General features: G+C 47.5%; 1 protein-coding gene across 1 annotated transcript in view; it reads right to left on the minus strand.

Annotated features, from left to right (window-relative positions):
• LOC139052769 (cytochrome P450 4V2-like) overlaps positions 1 to 21,390 on the minus strand; it is a 59,713-nt gene that overhangs the window by 20,702 nt on the left and 17,621 nt on the right. Inside the window, exons 2-4 of the mRNA XM_070529849.1 lie at positions 3,110 to 3,219; positions 2,084 to 2,172; positions 1,160 to 1,359 (exon numbers count right to left, since the gene is read on the minus strand). Of these exons, the coding sequence (XP_070385950.1) occupies positions 1,160 to 1,359; positions 2,084 to 2,172; positions 3,110 to 3,219 (399 nt within the window). The remainder of the gene's footprint in view (positions 1 to 1,159; positions 1,360 to 2,083; positions 2,173 to 3,109; positions 3,220 to 21,390) is intronic.

The following is a 21,390-nucleotide window of genomic DNA, read 5'->3' on the forward strand; positions in this document are numbered from 1 at the left end:
GCCAACTGGGGTTGAAAAACAGCCACGTCGTGGTGGTGCCCGCTTCCCTCACGCAACACCTGGCGCGCTAACGTGCCAGACGTTACGTTTCACCCGCTATGCTCCGTCGAGACGTGCTCGTGACGTGAAATTGCAGCCAATAGAAATTTAGGTGCCGTTTCTCTGCTACGGACGCGGGATTTCTCGCTCAATGGGTCATTTAGTGCTTTCGCATCAGAAAAAGCAAACAGGAAAAAAGAATGCTAGCATATCGCCGTAAAACCGCCTCACGGGACTGGTGGTGATGCAGCCTCAGAGCGCAAGGAATCGCTGCAGGTCCCGGTGTCAGAGTTCATGTGGGGCGCCATTTACACCCCGAAACGTCTGGTTTGATGTTTGTGTCGCGAAAAAAAAATGGTTCGTTTACTGTTTGAAAGAAATTTTCTTTGGATATAATGGGAGGTAATATAGACACGCGTTCCTGCGATGATTTGAACAGAAATGTTATTTCCTTTTTATGTCTATTACTTTGACGTATTCGTTCAGTAGCGGTCTCCGGAATATAGAAGTTCAGGCTAAACTCTCAGCCTTTTCTATTATAATAAATTTCTCTGTCTGTTTTGTTATATCCCGTTTGATTATAACTAGGTTCAACTACTGCCTCCTGTCCCTACCACCATCGCATTCCTTTTTGTACCTTTATCACTTCTTCCGTTGTTGTTTTATTTATTTCTCTTTTTGTTTTGTTTTTACATTAATGCCCTCCGCGCTATTTGATAAAAGTAGTAATGATGCCCTCCGGGCAAATGTGGTGATCTAAATTAATAAATAAATAAACTAATTCCTTTTTCTTTGAAGAGCTGTTCTATATCCTCACTCGGGGCCCCCAGGGCATGCTCTTGGATCGACCAGTGTCCCATCTTCCTGATCACTGATATCTATTTGTCCATCGCCACCATTACACTCACAATTAGGATGACACGCATGAAGTGTCATTTCAATTCAAACAGCGCAAACGTTAGCACAGAAACATGTTTCTAAATTGTGACAGTTGCAAAGTGAAGCGCAATGACAGCCAGGAGAATTGGTGGATAATAATGTAAGCAGACCACCTGAATAAGGAATCCGCTTAGGCTGCACATGCGTGCTTAAATAGAGAGTGTCCTCATTACGTGCTCACGTCCAATAATGTCCAAGGCGCACATTTGCACGTTGTCGAGGCATCGTATGGGCTCGTCAGGCGCCTCCTTCAGCATCTTCTCTATGCGCGCCACCAGGCAGTCGGCGTTCTTCCCGATGAAGTCGCAGTAGTTTTGCGTGGCATTTGCTTGGAAAGCTTGCATAAACACCTTGCGTTTGGACTTCCATGGATCACCGCCACTGCGTTGAAATGCGAAGGAGATGTATTGTTCAAGTCAAGCCACAACAGCAGTCCTCCCTCTGCTTTCCTTTCACAATGACTATTTAGGTGCTTTTTTTATACCTTCTCGTACCCCACTGTTCTGTTGACTAATATGCGATACTGTGTCGTAGTTATCTTGCTTATCCCCAGACTCACTGTGATATTTTTACTGCGTTAATTTAATAACAACAGAGATCGCCAGCTTGCGAAAGCTGCTTTGAAGCAATTCAGTAATCGCTGAAGAACATGAGACTGCGACTAGCAATATGAAGCGCCTTACTTTTATTTCACTCTGGCATTTATGTGTTGCGGTTAATAACGTAATGTGACGTTGCGAATGGTAAGCGGAGCGAATAGTACTGAATCACGAACACAAGCCACTGGCGGTGAAATGAGTTAGTGCGATTGGCACTGCAAGTAGCCGTAAGTATAAAGGAGAAAAGTGCGCTCGAAATGGCCATGGTGGTCGACGCATCTTTCCAGGTGCACGTGTGGCGCTACGATTAAGGCAGACTGGAGACTGAAACTAGCACTACAGGAATTTTATCTGGCTCTTTGGAAGACATCCGTCAAGTCCAGTGGGTGATTTTGGTTAATAAGCGAATGTGTAGTATTTTGGTGCACATTCTCACGTTTTTATTACCTTCCATTTCTTACAATAACAAATGAAAATTATAATGATGATTGCAGGAAGTCACTTACATCATCAACAGGCTCTTATGACCAAGCCACGGCTTTAGGAACTTGTACAGGAAGGGCTTGTCAGACTTCACTTTGCCCGTGAGAACAGCCTGGCATAAACAAGCAAGGACAGAGTAGGGAAAACCTCGTGTAGACATTTAGTAAATGTATACCACCGAAAAAAAAAAAAAACAATAAGACTTCGTAAACGTAAAGTGCAACCTCAATTTATTTCAGTGTATTACCAACTGGCCTAAATTCCCACCAGCTTCTTTTTAATTTCCACATCAGTGAGCTCTATCAGGGCCGCACTCGAGATGTAAATCTAGGGCTATTTAAAAAGCGATAGGTTGCTTTGGCTCTTGCTCACAATTTGCTGCTGGCTGGCCTAGTAGACAACTTGAGTCTCTGGGTATGTGCCACTGGGTATGCGCCCAAACAGGGAACTCTGACTCTGCGTATGGGATATCAGTGTGTGCCCGTCATTGGGCCAGTGCCCCAGAATGTGTGTGCCAAGGTGAGACTTTCACTCACTTTGGATGTGCGTCGGCCGATCTTGCACAATAAAAACCGCGAGGAGAGCAGGGAGACGATAGAGAGGGCGCAGTTGGAGAGAGGGAGGGGAGCAAAGCACTTAATTCTTTGGCGCGCATGCGGTTGACGCCACGCACTAGGAGAGGAGGAGGTGATCACTGTGACGAAGTTTCAGCCGGGATACTACAGGGATAGCGGGTGTTGCCGCAGTTTCAAGTGGGGTGCTGTGATGACAAAATATACTGGGCCTTGATATCTCATAGGCATCGCAATCACCCTCATCGGAATGCTGCTGTCGGTAATCAAGCCAGCGACGTTGGTCTCTACAGCACAGCACTATAACCATTGAGCCATCTTCACATGCGATTTGTTTTATAAATGCTGACTCAATATATTGTCTCATTTGGGGATCCCTGAGGAGGGCGTAGGATTCTTGAATGAAGTGCCTATCAGCAGTGTAAAGTGCATAATAAAGTCTTCATATAAGAAAAACAAAAGTACGAAAATAATTACCTGCACAGCATCAGGCGTGTGTATTCCCACGACAGGAATGATTCCCAGGTACACCTTGAACGTCTTGCCTTCGTATAGTTTGGACAGCTCAGTAATAACGCTGAAGATAGCTGGAAGCGAAGAAGGACAGTTATGTTGCCAACAGTTAGGTTGTGGTACAAATATAGTAAAGCATCAGACCCTGAACCAGGGTACAGCAATGCTAATTTTGAATACACACAGTTTTCCAGTGATGGGCGTCTCTTATCACGCCCTTTCCATCAGACGACCTTCCCATTGAGTTTCCGACCATTCTGCTCAGCCGCCATCTTGTTCGTGCAGCAACGTCGCCTGCTTCGTTTTTTTCTTTGATACTCTCTTCGCGAAGCTATCTGTTAATCCGGCTTCGTCAGAATTGGAACTATACTTAAGATGGCCGCTGATTGCTTAACTGTCCATCTAGCCGCCTACGGCGACTATTGGAACACATGTTCTAATCTAGAAGAGCCAGACGCTGAACTTGGCAAGTTTCGAAAACTTTTACTGTCGCCGCGACTGCCAAAATACGAAAAAAATTACCGACGATTACGTTACTTCCTAATGCGAAATTTGAGCGCAGCAAATGCGAGCCTTTGTTTGCGTTTGGCCTCGGCCTCGGCCGCGCTAACGGTAGAGTCTTCTCTGCGACGGCGATGAGCTTCTGCTTCAGCCTCGCTTACTGCTGGTTGCTCTCGACGGCGGCGATGAGCCTCCGCTTCGGCGGTGCGAACGGCAGGGTCTTCTCGGCGGCGGCGATGAGCTTCTGCTTCAGCCTCGCTTACTGCTGGTTGCTCTCGACGGCGGCGATGAGCCTCCGCTTCTGCGGCGCGAACTGCAGGGTCTTCTCGGCGGCGGCGATTCGCTTCTGCTTCAGCCTCGCTTACTGCTGGTTGCTCTCGACGGCGGCGATGAGCCTCCGCTTCGGCGGCGCGAACTGCAGGGTCTTCTCGGCGGCGGCGATTCGCTTCTGCTTCAGCCTCGCTTACTGCTGGTTGCTCTCGACGGCGGCGATGAGCCTCCGCTTCGGCGGCGCGAACTGCAGGGTCTTCTCGGCGGCGGCGATTCGCTTCTGCTTCAGCCTCGCTTACTGCTGGTTGCTCTCGACGGCGGCGATGAGCCTCCGCTTCGGCGGTGCGAACGGCAGGGTCTTCTCGGCGGCGGCGATGAGCTTCTGCTTCAGCCTCGCTTACTGCTGGTTGCTCTCGACGGCGGCGATGAGCCTCCGCTTCGGCGGCGCGAACTGCAGGGTCTTCTCGGCGGCGGCGATTCGCTTCTGCTTCAGCCTCGCTTACTGCTGGTTGCTCTCGACGGCGGCGATGAGCCTCCGCTTCGGCGGTGCGAACGGCAGGGTCTTCTCGGCGGCGGCGATGAGCTTCTGCTTCAGCCTCGCTTACTGCTGGTTGCTCTCGACGGCGGCGATGAGCCTCCGCTTCTGCGGCGCGAACTGCAGGGTCTTCTCGGCGGCGGCGATTCGCTTCTGCTTCAGCCTCGCTTACTGCTGGTTGCTCTCGACGGCGGCGATGAGCCTCCGCTTCTGCGGCGCGAACTGCAGGGTCTTCTCGGCGGCGGCGATTCGCTTCTGCTTCAGCCTCGCTTACTGCTGGTTGCTCTCGACGGCGGCGATGAGCCTCCGCTTCGGCGGCGCGAACGGCAGGGTCTTCTCGGCGGCCGCGCTTAGCCTCTGCTTCGGCGACGCGTACTCCTGGATCATCTCGACGGCGGCGACGGTAAGATTCTGCTTCGGCGGCACGCACCTCTGGATTCTGACGGCGACGGCGCTGGGCCTCTGCTCTGGCAGCTCGTTTAGCAGCAGCAGCAGCAGCAGCAGACGGAGGACTTCCATCGGTCGTCTCGCTCATGGCTCAGAAAGAACTGGCAGATAATTTCGCAGTGGCGAACGGCAGCGGCAATTTCGGCTCGGGCGGTGCACATATACAGATCCGCCGCCACCGATCTGGCTCTCTGATTGCCACCGCACAGGGCGAACGGCAGCGGCAATTTCGGCTCGGGCGGTGCACATATACAGATCCGCCGCCACCGATCTGGCTCTCTGATTGCCACCGCACAGGGGTTGCATTGGGGGAGGACCGAAGAAAGGAATTAAGTTCGAGCCGGCGCTTTGACAACCGGAGACTCGCAGGAAGAGGGGGGAGGGGGGCGGCGTGTACACCCAGCGGCAAACGATGGGGGCAGAAGCGCGCGCAGCAAGCGGACAACACGATAAAGGGAGGAGGGAAGAGATAGCAGCGACTGACTGATGCCGCTGACGCCGATAGTGAGTCAACCCCAGCTGCGGAGTTGGTTTCAGGGACAACGCCGCCGATGCCGACACAAACAATATGATACCCTCGCTTCCGCAGCGCTAAGAACCAGGTCTAGCCGTGGGAAGGTGGTCACGTATTCGTCGACGTGCCGGGGCCTACGTGAAATAACCGGCGCGTCGGCAACTGAAGAGCACCCTATCCGCCACACAAGAACAGGGGGGGGGGGGACCCTTTCCTCCTCTTTCTGCATGGCGGCGACGGTGTTCTATGCAGTCACGTTATCTTGACTCTCTAGCGGCGTCAGCGGCATCCAGCGGTATCAGTCGGTCGCTGCTAGCGCTGGGGGATGAAAGGGGGGCGGAGCTGGTTACGAGGCCGACGACGACGCCGACGACGACGCGAAACCCAGGAACGGACGCCAAAGAGCTGCGCTCTAAAAATACTTGAAGTTCATGACGTCACAATGGTATGCTCACGCTTGGTTCTCGGCGCGAAGTTCAAGAAATGCAAGTTGGGCATTCATTTTATGTTCTGTTTATCAAACTCTTGCCACGATACTAACGAAAATAGAGTTTATAAAGGTTCGTTTATCAATCCATTCTGAGTTTGTCATTTTCGTCAGAGTGGTCAGAACTGGCCCTTGCGCCAATAAAGCCCATTAACTATTCGTTCAATTCTCTTTAGTGTCCCTTTGAAAGCCGTTCTTATTAAGGAATTCTGGCGCGTTTTTTACTCACCGATGAGTAGCAGCGATGCATATCTGCTACACGCGAGTCAAGCGCGTGCATGTGGTCATTCGTTCGTTCGCAGAAGCTTTCTCGAAAGTGTGTTCGACCCGTGTCTCAATGTCATTGCGACTCACACGCAGCGACAAATAACGAAGTTATTCGTGTTCAAACCGGGTCTAGAAGTGTAGGCAGTATAGGCGTTTCCGTGTCGCCTTCACTGATAATATCTTCGCAATAACGACTAGCCGGAGCTTGTGCTTACGAATCGGTCTAGCGTAGGAAACAATATGTGGGTAGTTTCCTGCGCTATACCGGTTCGTGAGCACGAGTGAGAGAGTATTTATAACTTTACCCGTCATAATTTCATGGTATTCACAATTTACAAGCTGTTCTAGCTTCGACGGGGCGGCCGGACGGAGGATTTACGGCATGAGGCCTAAACGGCCGGGCGCGCAGCGCCGCAAGGAAAAGCCGGACTGCTTCAGTCGAGGACCAGACCAAGAATAATTTTATTTCGGTGAGGGGAAACGCTGCAGGCAACTTACAGTGTTTGGCGCTGAGTGGCGCCCCAAAACGACCCAAAACCGAAACGAGAAGCCAACATAGGATGCCACATCACCTCTCCCTTGAGAGGAAAATGCGCTACTCGCTCCCCTCGCAACAAAAGGAAGTCATGAGTTGCAGAAGAACACATGTTAGCACTGTAACACGCGTGTTTGGCGATGTCATCTTTATACAATAGAAAATGACATCTTTGGCTTCCCCACTTTAAGAAAAACACACAACATGAAAACTGAAAATGAACACGATTGCACTACAGTTCTGAGGAGTTTCAGTACCCGTCTTGGGAAGACGATGAGATGCAGACTTGCACACACAGATGACACACGAAAAAGGGTTCACAGAGCACAAAAGTAGACAGTGCAAACGTCTGTGTACCCCCTGGGACAGCACTGATGGGTGGCTCATTCGCCCTGAGCCTCACTCGAGGCAGCTCTGTGGCTGTCGTGAAGTGAACATTGTGCGTAAAGGCCCTTTACACTCCAAGTTGGGATAGCCCCCCGTAAGGATGCTAAAGGACTAAGTAATGTTCAAAAATTGTTTGGCATGAAAGGCCAATTCGTATGGCGGTCAGTACCGTAGTAATGATGTGCGTACTGTACGATTACACTACAAGAAACGTAATGTATCCCCTATACCAGTAGTAACTGGAAGGAAAAGTGGGAGACAATCATCAAGAAAAGGGTAGTCGCTAGAGTGACTCTTTTCTGTGAGGTTCTCAAAAAAATCCTGTCGTGCAGGGCATTTCACATGTTTGGATACATTCCAACGTTTGCCATTTTCAAGCTTGAAAGTATTGCATCGTACCCTACAGTAAATCGTAAATGGACGCGAGTATTTAGGATCAGGCGTTCTGAAGTACGTACTCGGACAAGATCTCCTGGATGAAATTGATAGCATTCCGTTGCGCGACGATGGTCCACGTACGTCTTAACACTTTTCGCGGAAGAGCCGAATTCGCATGCAACCACTTCCTTAATAGTCTGGAAGCTGTATTCAGTATCCTGATCCCAGACAAACGGTTGCCCTTGCTTTAGCAGTTTCCTAAGTGGTTCCGCCAATTCACTGTAATCCGGGATCAGCTTAGAGTAGTATCGCGTGAGACCAAGATATGAATGCAGCGACCAATCAGGTGGTTGCGCTGCATCAACAATTGAGTGAACTTTGTTTGCCAGCGGGAAAATGCCGTTTGCACTGAACCTAAGTCCAAGAAAAGTGAGCTCTGGGACACTGTATACACACTTTGCATTTAGCTCCATGCCAGCAGCTGAGATTCTGGATAGCGCAGTTTGCAGATTTTTATCATGTTCAGCTTGTGTGCGTGTGCAGTTCCAAATCAAAACATCACTGAGGCAGCACAAGGTGCTTGGACAGTCTTTTAAAACAAATGACATTATCTGATGAACAGCGAAGGGCGCAGATGCCAATCCGAAACTCAAACGCTTGAAGCGAAAGAGATCATCATGAGTGATGAAAGTAGTAAGCTGACGGCTTTTCTCGGACAATAAAACATGATGATAAGCGGACTGTAAGTCCAACTTACTGAACACCGTAGCACCAGCGAGTCGATGCAACAGTTCGTCAGCCCTCGGTAGGGGAAAGCAGTCTAGGACGATAGCCTTGTTGGGTTCTCTAATATCGACGTGAAGTCGAATGGAATTGTCCTTCTTTCGAACCACAAGCGGAGAAATCCACTCTGATGCTGAGACTCGTTCGATGATATTAGCTGATTCCAGCCGTTGCAGTTCGGCGGAGACTTGCTCACGCAAAGTCCAAGGTAGAGGACGCAGTTTCGCCGAGACTGGTTGCACTGAAGCTCGAAGATGAACGTCGTGGATGAAGCCTTTTACAAGTCCCGATTGTCCTGAGTACGGCTGGGCAAACTCCGAGGAAGCGTTGTGCGTAAGAGACGGAAGCTGAACGCTTGGGTCAGCTGAAACTCCTGACGCTTGTTGGCATGTAGCGAAAACAAGCTGCGTACGTGGTGAGGTGAACCACATCGGTAGCAGTGAGCCATGGTACCGCAGGAGTACCGGGTAGCTCCAGGAAAGGCGGCATGGGGGGTACGAACGCCATGCTGGGCATCAAGAACAAAGGCGGAGGAGTAGCGGTTGAAGGAGGAGACGTAGTTGCGGCGTCTTGCATGCCGGAAGCAGAAGGTGGAGCAGAAGTAGTACGGCAAGGGCACGTAGGAAGCGGAGTAATGGTTTACCTCGTCGCCAGTTTGTTGTATCTTCGGCGGGGCTGCTGGACGGAGGATCTACGGCATCTACGGCATGAGACCTAAACGACCGGGACGCGTAGCGCCGCAAGAAAAAGCAGGAATCTTCCTGTCGCGGACCAGGCCAAGAATCATTATATTTCCGCGAGGGGAAACGCTGCAGGCAACTTACAGCGTTTGGCGCTGAGTGGCGCCTTCGTGTTAACGACCCCAAACCGAAACCAGAAGCCAACACAGGATACCACAAGCTTTTCCGTTCGTAATAGAGTCGTTGGTCATTAGTCCTCCGCTAACAGTCACGAGTTGCCTGCGCTTGTTCTTGCGAACCATTCTGCTGAAACGAATTAATTGCTTTGCGAATTTGGCTGCTGATGCTGATCGTGCTCATTAACGGTAGTTAGCTGCAAAGTACTTAGCCGCTATCTTCGTATCATTTGAATGACGTTAGCTGCAAAAATGTCATGTTAGGGTGTTGTGTCCACCAAGTGTGCGACGTGGCAAGTTCGAGGTTAATATGTGCGATGCTTAACCGTTCCCATGAGAGAACAAAACAAGAGATCAGCGTGGAAGCTGCTGTAGTTCGACAGAAGTATGCGTAGCTACTAGTCGGAATTGTAAAGTTTACCTGATTAAATTGTAATCGTCATTAGGAGTAGCTGAATCTTGAAAAATCGCAAAAGTACAGTTTGAGGAGCTCTAGAGTGTCTCCGAAATTTCCAGATCATCACTGTGAGATAGCGGCAATAACTATCGGCTTGATACTTGTCTCTAGGAAAAATAAACAACATTATTCAGTGGTTTTAGTAGACTAAGGCAGCGTAGTTTGAGCAAACTAAGGCGTCGAAGCAAGCGCAGGTGGATTTGCATGCGTCATAGTCGGAAGCGCAATTGCTGAGATGTAGTGAGTCTGACGTTACGCCGACACGTGGGTACGGTTCTGTAGAGAAATGAGAAATGGTTTGATGCACGGAGTTGAGGGGAAGAGAGGAGGGGGAGAGACTGCGTGGAATTTTCTTGATAAATGGAGTAGTGATTTTAAGTTTTACGAAATTTTTAAAAATCGCCTGTATCAAATAGCATAATTCTCCTTGAGATAGATTATTTGAAGAGGTATACACTCCTAGCACGAGAAATGGAGACACATGTTTGACGAATTACCAAAAATAGCTAAATAATTTCTTAACTGATTACTTTGCGGCACATACTGCAACTTACGAATAGCAGTTGATGAGATTGCAAGATATATCCGCTTGAAATGAATTTTCAGGAGACACCAGTACAAAATTGTGGAAAAATAAGACGAAAACACACAATGCTTTTTCCGCATCAGCTCATGTTTTTTGGGGAAGTTTCTCACTGAATTTTTTGCTTGTGGGTGCCTAACTTCATTACCGACGGATCCGGGAAGTTGTGAGCTACAACTGGATACCAGACTGTTGCCAATGAGCGGACGTTTTCAAATTTTACGGCTCTTTTTCACTTCGACCGCGCCGCAGGCGGACGACAATAGTTCGTCGCGGGAAGCCGCTTCCGGCCTTTTGGCCACTCGGTAAGACTTCTTCCTATAGAATACACTGTGCAAGGGGAGTTACTTCCCACCGACGATTTTCTAGAGGATTCCGGCTGGCAATGAGCCGGCCAAAGACACCATTTGACGAAATCGTTGAAAGGAAGGCCCAGCAATGGAGCTAGGCTTAGCGCGGTACCCGGGCTGAACGACTGTGGTAGGACCCGAGCTGGTGTCAAGAGCCGCATTATTCGTCGTGGAAAAATGCCACCGCTTCCCAGGGAGGACATCGTAATTGTGATCAGAGTGAGGGGTGGCCTGAATATATCCACGATAGGTCCGACTGTGGTGGCGGATGCAATCAACATCACAGCTTGCATCGAGGATTCGAAGCGTGCAGCGGACACGATCGGTCCTTACTATCAACAGAATATCGTCGTGGTCAGCGCCTCCGAAGAGGAGAATGCAACCAAGTATGTCAAGATCAAGAATATTTTGGTCGCGGATCGTCTGCACGAGGTAGCGGCATACCGCAAGACACCATATGCTACGCGCAAAGGTGTAATACGAGACGTTGCCCGTTGTGACGGGCCAGAGGTGTTGCAGCGCAAGTTTGTTAATGCAAGAAACCCCCTGTCGCTGGCAGCCAAGTAGATCAAGGACCATCATAATTACCTTTGACGGATACCGGGTACCCAACTACGTCAGGTATGGCAATGCATTGGTCAGATGTACTTTATATCGTAAGCAGATCGACATCTGCTACCTTTGCGGAAGGCTCGGCCATCAAGCCGCCGTATGTCCGACGCCCAGCGAAGCCATATGCAGAGGATTTGGAGCCTCGAATCTAGACGAGCAGCATCAGTGTATGCCTAAATGAAAGTTGTGCGGTGAGAGGCATCTCACGGCAGGGAAAGAATGCAGACAACTCTATAAAATTCCATAGGTCGTTCGACGTCGTCGAAAAGAACGAGCCAGAGCCGAAAGTAGCCGGATGAGAAGCCCTACCCCGGATTACCGCGGTGCCCAGTTCCAGTTCCCGGAGCTCGACCAGCATCGCCCCCCGCAACCAGCCCAAGAGGGAGGTCGCCGCCGCTCCAGATCGCGGTCTAGGAGTCGCCACCATTCCAGGAATTTATGCCGCAGCCGTTCCCGTGTTCGCTTCAGGGGACAATCTGCTTCTGTGGCTCGCTTCGAGCCCAGAAGCCGATCCAGGTCCAGATCCAGAGTCCTGGGACACCATCAGCAGCAGCAGGTCGTCCACAAGGAGGGCCGCCCCACTTGGGTAGATCAGGTCCGTGGAGGACCGTTGGAGGTGATGTCGAGGTCGCTGCCAGAGCGTGATGATAGTTTGGAAAAGATCACGAGATTAGAGAGCAAGGACGCGTTCATGAGGTAGAACATTAATAGGCTAATGGCTGAGATGTAGAATAAGGGCGCTAGGCACTCGAAACCCACCGCTATCGTATACGCGGAAATTCTGGAAGTCGCGATGGCCGAGGGTAACGACGAGTCATGACCCCTGAAGAAGAAGGCAATAGCTTGCGATCAGGAGAACGTGTCACGTAAAGCTAAATCACAGGTGCTCTCAACGAAAGTATGAAACATTTAGGTGAAAGGATCACTGAGATGCAAAGCAAGATGACGACGTTAGAAGCAAACACCAAGCAGCAGTTGGCCAAAATGGAATCCTTTCTCGAGTTTTTTGTGGGCCCGGTAGCTCCACCGAACCCACCGATACGTCTTTCTGACCCAGCAGCTAACAATGTAGCCACGATTCTAGCACCACCTAGGATGGGTGTCCAACTCGTAAGAGATGGCCCCATCCCTTGAGACCTTCCGAATTTGGCAGTGGAACTGTCGTGGCTTCTCTAGGAAGAAGGCTTCCCTACAACAATATCTGCGCAGTTGTGAAAGGAAGCCCCAGGTTATCTTATTACAGGAAACCCTCTCGCCTGGCATCTCGGTGACTGGGTTTTGCTCGGTCGCCGTGCAGTCGGAGAGGAGGGGGGTATGTACTCTCGTTAGTAAGAAACTCACTCATTTAACACATGATCTCAAAATGGCTGGTCGTAATATTGAGTATGTCATGGTAGAGATCATACCTGTTAGAGTCAACAGAGGCAGCATATATGTTCTTAACATCTACAGCAGTCCTAACGATAGAAGGCAACTGTTTAAGTGTCTGCTCCGCAAGGCTGTAGACCTGGCAGGCTCAAGCCCTCTTATTGTCCCAGGGGACTTTAATGCCCTGCTTCATGTCTAGGGTTATAAATATGATACCAGTAAGGGTGATCACCTCTGGCAGAATGCCATGGATCTGGACCTGACGCTGATCACTGATCCTAACTTTCCGACCAGACTCTACCACTGATCTCATCTTTGTCAAGAACGTGACTGAGGCCAAATGGAGTAATTTGGTTGAGAACCTTGGTAGTGACCATTATATTTTTGAGGCCCAGCTTCCTATCGTGGGCAAAAAGCAGCGCAAATTCCAGCACATGGACTGGGATAAATTCCGCAAGTTTCGGGAGGAGAGGTCTCCCTCAGATTCCCGACCTACCATAGAGCAATCGATCAGTCAGGCCCAAGAGGATGTTCGGCGTGCAACTTCTAAGGTCTGCACCGACCTTCCTCTTGAGAAAACGGACAGTAGGTTAGCGCATCTGTTAGAGGACAAACAGTCGTTGCTCAACAGATGGAAGTGTCAACGACTTAATCATAGGCTACGCAAAGGAATGTCTGAGATTAACAAACATATTGAGGAGCATTGTATAACCCTCTCTTAACAGCAGTTGGACGAGGTTTGTCATTCCATAGACGGCCAAATGCGTAATAGTAAAAATTGGAAATTGCTTAAGCATCTGCTTAACGAGACCAATAATCAGAGGCATGTCATTCGAGAACCATACGTGAGGCCGCAGGAATGACCTCTGACGATGAGTTAATCCTCACGCTTGCTGACAAATATCTTCCAGTCGGATCAGGGTGGTCTCCTGTACATCTCGATTACCAGGGCCCGGTCAATTCCTACCTGGATGCAGAGGTTGGCGTTGAGGAGATTCGTAGGGCTCTACTGGACTCAATGGTAGATCCGCACAAAGGCCGGATGATATCTCCAACAAGACGTTGTGAAATCTGGACGATCAATCAATCGCATACCTCACAGAGGAAATTAATGAAATTCGGAGAAATAGAACCGTCCCAGTGCCTGGAAGACTGCTCTCGCAGTACTCATCGCCAAACCTGACAAAACACCCTAGCGTGGGCACGTTGAGGCCCATCTCGCTTACATCTTGTGTAGGTAAGTAGCGAAGCACACGGTCCTCAATCCACTCTCCCGGTTCTTGGAGAATAACGACATTTACCCCCATAGTATGGTACGATTCAGAGCAGGCCTATCCACCCAGGATACTATGAAACTGATTAAGCATCAAATCATTGACAATGACTCTAGCGACACTCGGGCCGTTTTGGGACTTCATCTTGAGAAGGCCTTCGACAACGTTCTACTTTCGCATATCCTAGCCTCGATATGTCGGCTCAATCTGGGTGAGAGATTTTACAAGTATGTTAGATCGTTCCTTTCGAATAGGAAGTCTGCCATCCGCGTGGCCGATATTGAATCTCATCTGCTGGAACTTGGCGAAAGGAGCAGGCCACAAGGGGCAGTCACTTCCCACTCTTTATTTAATATAGCCATGGTTCGCCTTAGTAGAAAACTTCTCGAGCTTGAAGGCATCAAACACACCATGTATGCTGATGTTATAACTATATGGTGTACAGGATGCAATGATCGTCAGGTTGAGGGAGCCTTGCAGGAGGCAATAGACACTATCGAAACCTATCATGAACCCATCGGTCTCAGATGCTCGCCCTTGAAGCCGAAACTCTTAGTGTGTAGTCCCAAGAAACGCGGTCCAAGGCACAAGGGGTGGACATCGTTAGAAGACAGAGACATTAACCTATATGCAAGAATCGGTTACCGTATACCCAGAGTCGATTCAATCAATGTCTTGGGCATGATCCTTGAGTCAGGGGGGTACAAATGGAAAGACTATAGGCAGACTAATTACTAAAACTGAAAGTGCCATTCGTTTAGTTCGGAGGGTATCAAATCGGCATCATGGGCTCAAGGAGGATAACCTCATTCGGCTAATTCATGCCTTCGTTCTGTGCCACTTTACATACATGGCAGCCATGCATCAATGCAAACGGGCAGAGCGAGATAAATTGAATGCACAGCTTAGGAAGATTACTAAGCGGGTGCTCAGGTTACCCGTATACACTTGTACAGAACGCTAAACGCAGCTTGGCATTCATAATACTCTGGAAGAGATTGCAGAGGCCCAGGAGCGCGCACAGCTAACTCGCCTCACTACAACGAAGGCAGAGAGATCCATCTTGTAGGAACTCGGATATCTTCCCGATACCCCGATAGAGTAGCGGAAGAGTTCTCTGATGTTCCTCTGTCGATTCGTGAGAACATTATGGTCGCGCCCATGCCTAGGAACATGCACGCCGATCATAATTGTGGTAGAATGAGGGCAAGGACGGCCAACGTCCTTTGGCAAATACACAGGGATCAGCGACAGGTCAGCTTTGTGGATGCCACTTCTTGTAAGCGACGTCGGGCGTTCACCATCATCGCTGCCGTTGGTCGGCAAGGAATCACCAATGCTGCCTCGGTTCGGACGAGGGACTCCTAAATTGCTGAACAAATGGCTATTGCACTAGCCCTGCTGGATAGCTCACGAAATGTCATCTATAGTGATTCAAAATCTGCAGTTACAACATTTTGAAAAAGGCACCGTTTCCAAACAGGACCTCAGACTTTTGGGGGGCAAGGCAATCACTCACCACTTCATTTATTGGTTTCCCTCACATCAGGGAAAGACAAAGGGTGCTCCACCCAACCTCAACGAGTCGGCTCCCGGGGCTGCGCGTGAACTTGCCCGCCGCGCTACCCACGACCAATCGGAAGCCGACTCCCCAGAGAACAGGGACATGCCCTCCGCCTACAACGAAATTACTAAACACTACTATCTCAGCCGTAGAACCTACTTCATGCAACTTTTCATGAACAGGCAACTTTTTAAATAATTCCGTAAAAGACAAAAGTGATCATCACGTATGCTTACCAATGGTTGCATCAATATGCGAGAGTCTTTCCTACGTCTAATCAGGTTCCTGTGAGAAGCAGCGACAGCGTAACGGACACATCTTGACGAAAATTCCTGTCCTCTGTGCAGATATGGCAACGAATCATTTTGCCCAATGTGTCGACACGTGGAAGACAGCCAGGCGCCACCAGAAGGAGCTACCTGCGATCCCATGCTGTTCGCTCACTCCCCCAAATGTCATTTACAAAGCTACCGACTTCGGCAGTGTTCCATTAGCAGCCGCGACAGCACACCGGACACATCTTGACGAAAATTCCTGTCCTCTGCCCAGGTTAGTGGTATTATCTTCTCAGTTATCCCTCCTATAGAGTTCGCTGTCGCTGATGCTATCCCAGTGCAATTTTATCGGGGTGCTTACATTTTTGTCTGAGAGGAACCTGCTAAGGTATGCCTACGAATGCCGCTCTCGCGAAAAAAAAAATTGAGGAAATCGAAGGGAAACTCAGCAAGGAGACTGATCGCTTGGCTAAGGATGTCTTCGGTAAGGTTTTGTTAAGCATGCAGTTTTCAGGGATTGAGGTTAAGGAGCTCGAAAACGAGATTGATGATTTAAAACACAGCATGAAAATGTAAATGGCTTCGTCGATACATTACGTTCTGAAAAGGCTGTGCTCGCCCCCGACAACAAAAAACTGAAGTGCGACAAGTGCGCTCTCTCGAAGAAGGTCAAATAGCTCAAACAGTACTCGAGAATTAAAAATGTAGAAATCAAGGGCATTCCCTGCACGCAGGGAAAAAACTCTATAGCAATGTTGCAGAAAGTAGGGGAAAAAACTGAATGCCCTCTTATGTTTTCCGAACTTGGCATTGTGCGCCGCGATCCCACGAAAGTAAAGGATTAAAAAAACGTAACTGCTCGGTTCTGCTCGTTTAAAACAAGAACGAATTCATCAGATAGGAACGTAAAGCTAAGCTATGTCTCAGCGTTCTTGTCATCAGAGCCGCAATCAACAGCGCAGTCTACGTAAATAATCACTTGACGCCGAAAAACAAGTCACTGTTAACGAAGCCTCTGGCTCTAAAGAAAGCCAGCCATTGGAAGTTCCAGTAGAGTGACAATTGTCTAAGGAAGGCCAGGGAAACTTCCGATAGCCAAGTCTGCCGCATCGCCAGCGAATCCGACCTCTCTTTTATCATGTAGACACACCTTTTCTCTTTCGTTTATTACTGATTTTGAATCAGTATGTGATCGTACATATCACCAACCGATTTATAACAATTTATATCTAACAGTTCATGCTCGCTTATTCATTGCAACGTGCGCAGTATGCGAAATCATTATGATGCTATTCAGATTCTTCTTTCTACGTTCACCAAATCATTTTCCATCATTTGTGTCACAGAAACTTGGCTCTGTGACTATGACAAAGATATATTCTGCTTCCCCAATTACACATGAGAATACACACATAGGTAATCAAGTAGTTATGGCGGAGCAGCCATCTATATTTCGGCAAACCTAGCATTCAAACGACGACACGATCTCGCACTAAACTTGTATAACTGTGAGACTGTGTGGGTAAAATTCTATCATTCATTCCTTAACATTGACAGCAGGAATTTTATTTTGGGTTGCATTTATCATTCACCTTCCACTTCCATCAGCAGTTTCTGTAGAGCCTTAGATAATGTATCAAAATCATTATCATCTGAAAACAAGAGCATGATAATTATGGATGACATGGACATAAATTTGAATGACACAACGTCCCTTAACTGCATTCCAGTTATCATAGTTTCCGGTATGAATGCCTAATTACTCAACCAACACGTTACTCTCACGATGGTGCGAGCTCACTAATTTATCACGCATTATCTAACCCTTTAGTCCCGCCCGAAGTAGGCATTCTTACTAGTGACATCACAGACTATTATCCAATGTTTCTTAAGATCAATTCGATTCCTTTTGCCCGCATCGTATTCTACTACAAACTTGTTCTTGATTAACAAAAAATTTCGAATCACTAACAAAGATAGACTGGTTCACAGTAGAAGAAACGAATGACCGTCTACACGCTTTCTTGCGCTTCTTGTCTCTACTTTTAAAAAACTTCCATTTCCATTCGCACAAGAAAAAAGAATGCAAGAAAGTACTATAGCGCCACCCCAAAGCCCGTGGCTTACTGATACAGATTGCTCAAAGCAATGCGAAGACGCGAGAATCTTGAAAAAACGAAACAAAAGCAGCTATTTAATGTTAGATTGATAGCCCGGTACAAGAAATACTGCAACTGTATCTGCTCATAGCTGAAAAATGCAAAGAGAAGCTGGTTTGAACAAAAAGTATTTGAGTGTGGGAACAACTCTGTTAGAAAATGGAAAATAGTAAATTCCTATATAGAAACAGCAGCCACAAAACCGTAACTAGAATAAACCACAGTGGCAGTGATTATTCCAACCTTCGTGACATTTCAGAACTCTTCAGTGACTTCTTTTTCTCGAACAATTCAGCTTCGGACAAAGTTTTTGATTACCAAGAGTCACACCTTCCGCATTCTTTTTACATTTTTCCTACTATTCCCGATGAAGTGACCTCTATACTTAATAACCTAAAAATCACAAGTGCCGGTATCGACGATATTAGGCTATGCCATATAAAATTAATTACCTATCCGATATCTCATATCCTTGCGGATGTTAATAAAAAGAGCACATAAAAAGAGCACATCGCATTGCCCGCGCCAGTCACTCTAATACAGTATATCCCCCACAAGCACACACCGTTACTTTTCAGCAATCATTTTTTCTGCGCACAACACGAGACTGGAATGGCCTGCCCGCCGAAGTTGCCCCTATCATCGACCCACTTGCATTCAAGTGACTCGTCGGAAATATCCCTTTGTAATTTGTAGTATCTTTTTGTCACTAACTCCCCACTCCCTCATGTAATGTCTCAACAGAGACCTTTGAGGAAATGAATAAATAAATAATTTATTATTTAAAATGGGGACATTTCCCCGTGAACTCAAGTGCGCCAAAGTTACGCCAGCATTTAAAATGGGAGATCGTTCACTATTAACGATCTACCGACCCACCTGTGTGCTGCCATTCTTCAGTAATCGAGAAGCTAACTGAGAAACTCATAACAAGCTATCTCAACAAATTTAATATTCTTACGCGTTATCAGTTCGGTTTTCGATCAGGATATTCTACAGATCTCGCTATTATATTTATCAGATTGTCTAAAGAAAGCCATTGATGATGGGAACTATGCCGGCTCTAATTTTGTTCACCTAACTGAAGTCTGACACTAGATCACCAGATACTCGTTCTAAAATTAGAAGGAATGGAAATATCTAGTGATGCCTTGCTGCTAATCCGCAGTTACCTCCATAATATAAACCGTGTCGTCAGCATTTCCGGTACCTACTTAAAGCAAAAAAAACGTCTAATATATGGGTAACATAAGGTTACATCTTGGGCCCACTCTTATGTTTAGTTTATATTAATGACGTGCCTAATTTTATCACGCACTGTGGTTGTGTGCTGTATGCTGACGATACTACAATTTTAACTCTGATAAAAGCATGAACTGCCTAGTAGAAAAACCTAGTGCAGACCTTCTCAACATACTACACTGGCGTAAATTAAATAAATTACAATTTAATCCAGCTAAACAAAATTTGTTTTATTTAAGTCGCATCAACGATCACTAGTTCGTTTTCCTTCCATTCGTATGCCACAGTACTCGATCCAGGCTAGCGATTACTGCACGTATTTGGGTGTCAGACTAGATAGAAACTTAAAATTTCATCACCACATTTCAGACTAAAGAAGATGTCCTATGGAGTGCGCATCCTCATTCGAGCTCGGCCCTTTCTTTCATGTTCTATTCTCTTAGCACTGTATTATGCATTCATTCATTCACATATCAACTACTGTATAGCTACATGGGGTAATACATACAGTACTCATCTTTCACCATTACAAGTCCTCCAGGGGCCCTATAACGTAAAACTAGTCCAATATGTTTTTATTCTATTCTCCTGACGTCAAATTTCCGTAACCGCCGACGCAAGCATAGAGCGGTCACCCGCAGGGTTGTCTGAACAGACCAATCAGACGCTCTCCTCATTCATAGGAGGTCACTTTTGCTTCCTTGAAAAACGAATAGCATTGCCTACACTAAGGGGCTTGTCTTATCTAATTGGCTGACAAGAGGCGAGGAGCACGCTCATGTGGAAAGGGATTCGATGGGGCGGAGCCACTGCACTAAAAATCGATAACCGGTGAATGGTATGGTGCCGGCGCCTGCGATTGGTCCGCTTTCCCTTACTTAGTTTGTGGTGGCTGGTTGAAAATCGCGGCGACATTCAACGGAAGCTTAAGAATGACGCTACAACGGATCCTCAGCAAAGAAGAGTTGGCAGAAAGAGGTCGCAAACGTGCTGAAAGTTCTAGGAAACGTTACACGAGCAGGCGAGAAGCTTTATTATACGCAAATAAACCCATGTTCTCCGGCAGGTGCGAGTTGCCAGTACCTGAGCGATCGGCAGCAGCCATCTTTTATTCCTTTCCGAATAGGGCAGCCTGCGGCTATTCAGAAGGAAATTCAGCTTTGTTCGGCATATTAATGCATCTTTAACGCGTACACCTCACTTTGACGCGGTGAGTTTTCGCGCTTTTGTGACGTCGCGTGACAGGCAGGTGAAGTGGGTGGAGCCATGAAACTTTTGACCATAGCCGATGTCTAACGGCGAAAAGGCGTCGAATCTGAAATAACTAGTTTTCTTTTGTTCGGTAAAATCAGGCATAATCACTGTGTACGCGTCATATCAGATGGGGAGCTATCGCGGTTTTCGGGATGTCGCGTGATAGACAGGCGAAGTGCAGGTGTTTCAAAAGAGTTTTGACCGATCGCGGAGTGCTGATTGCTGAATTGGAATCGAAAATTTTGCAATAGTTTTACGTTATACCACCCCAGAATAGAGCAATCAAAATAATAACTTTTAGCTTATGCCGCACCAATGCCAAACAATTATTACAAGGCAATGATATCCTCACAGTGTCCGACATAATTAAATGTAATCCAGGGATCTGGTTATATAAGGATATCAACAACCGATTCCACTTTCCTTTCATCCCGTGTTCTTCACTAGATAACACTAACAGTACAACATTTGCTCTTAACAAGAACCTCATCTTACCCAAATTCCGGACTAAGTATGACAAGCAAACTGTTCATTTCAGCGCTTTTTTATAATGGAACTCCCTACCATTTGTTTGAAAATTAGTGATGATGCACTCACTTATTACAGAACTCAAAAAGTTTCTCTTCAAGCAAGTCAGTCTGACATTGGTTTTGTTTATATGCCACATAATGTATGCATTTTCGTTCCCATTGATAAATACCACAGTTTACATCATGCTTATTAATCACGTATGAACTGTTTAAACCCGCCCAATTTTTTTTCAGTTTGTGCATATTTATTATGTTGCTTCATCATTTTAATTCATATTCTACTGTTTTTATACTAAGTTTACTTTTGCATTTCTGTATGCCATGTACATGAGGTCCCAATTAAGCTTGCGACTCCGAGACCTCCTCCAGTATATTGCATTTTGTAACAACTTCGAATACGGTAGCAAAATTTAATTCTGAATTCTGAATCTTCCCAAGTATCAAAAGAATGTGGCCTAGCTGAAGTGCCTCCTCCCCGTGCGTCTCCCTACTCCGTGGCAAAATGATAATCTCGCCCTTCTGTGTGGTCGTCTGAACTTCCTTCTGTGATACGCGCCGCATGCGCTTCTCCTTCTGCCTGTGTGCGACTTGTCGCAATACTCGGGCACTTTCCAGCC

The sequence above is a fragment of the Dermacentor albipictus genome, unplaced genomic scaffold, assembly GCF_038994185.2.
Source record: "Dermacentor albipictus isolate Rhodes 1998 colony unplaced genomic scaffold, USDA_Dalb.pri_finalv2 scaffold_33, whole genome shotgun sequence".
Classification (NCBI taxonomy): domain Eukaryota; kingdom Metazoa; phylum Arthropoda; class Arachnida; order Ixodida; family Ixodidae; genus Dermacentor; species Dermacentor albipictus.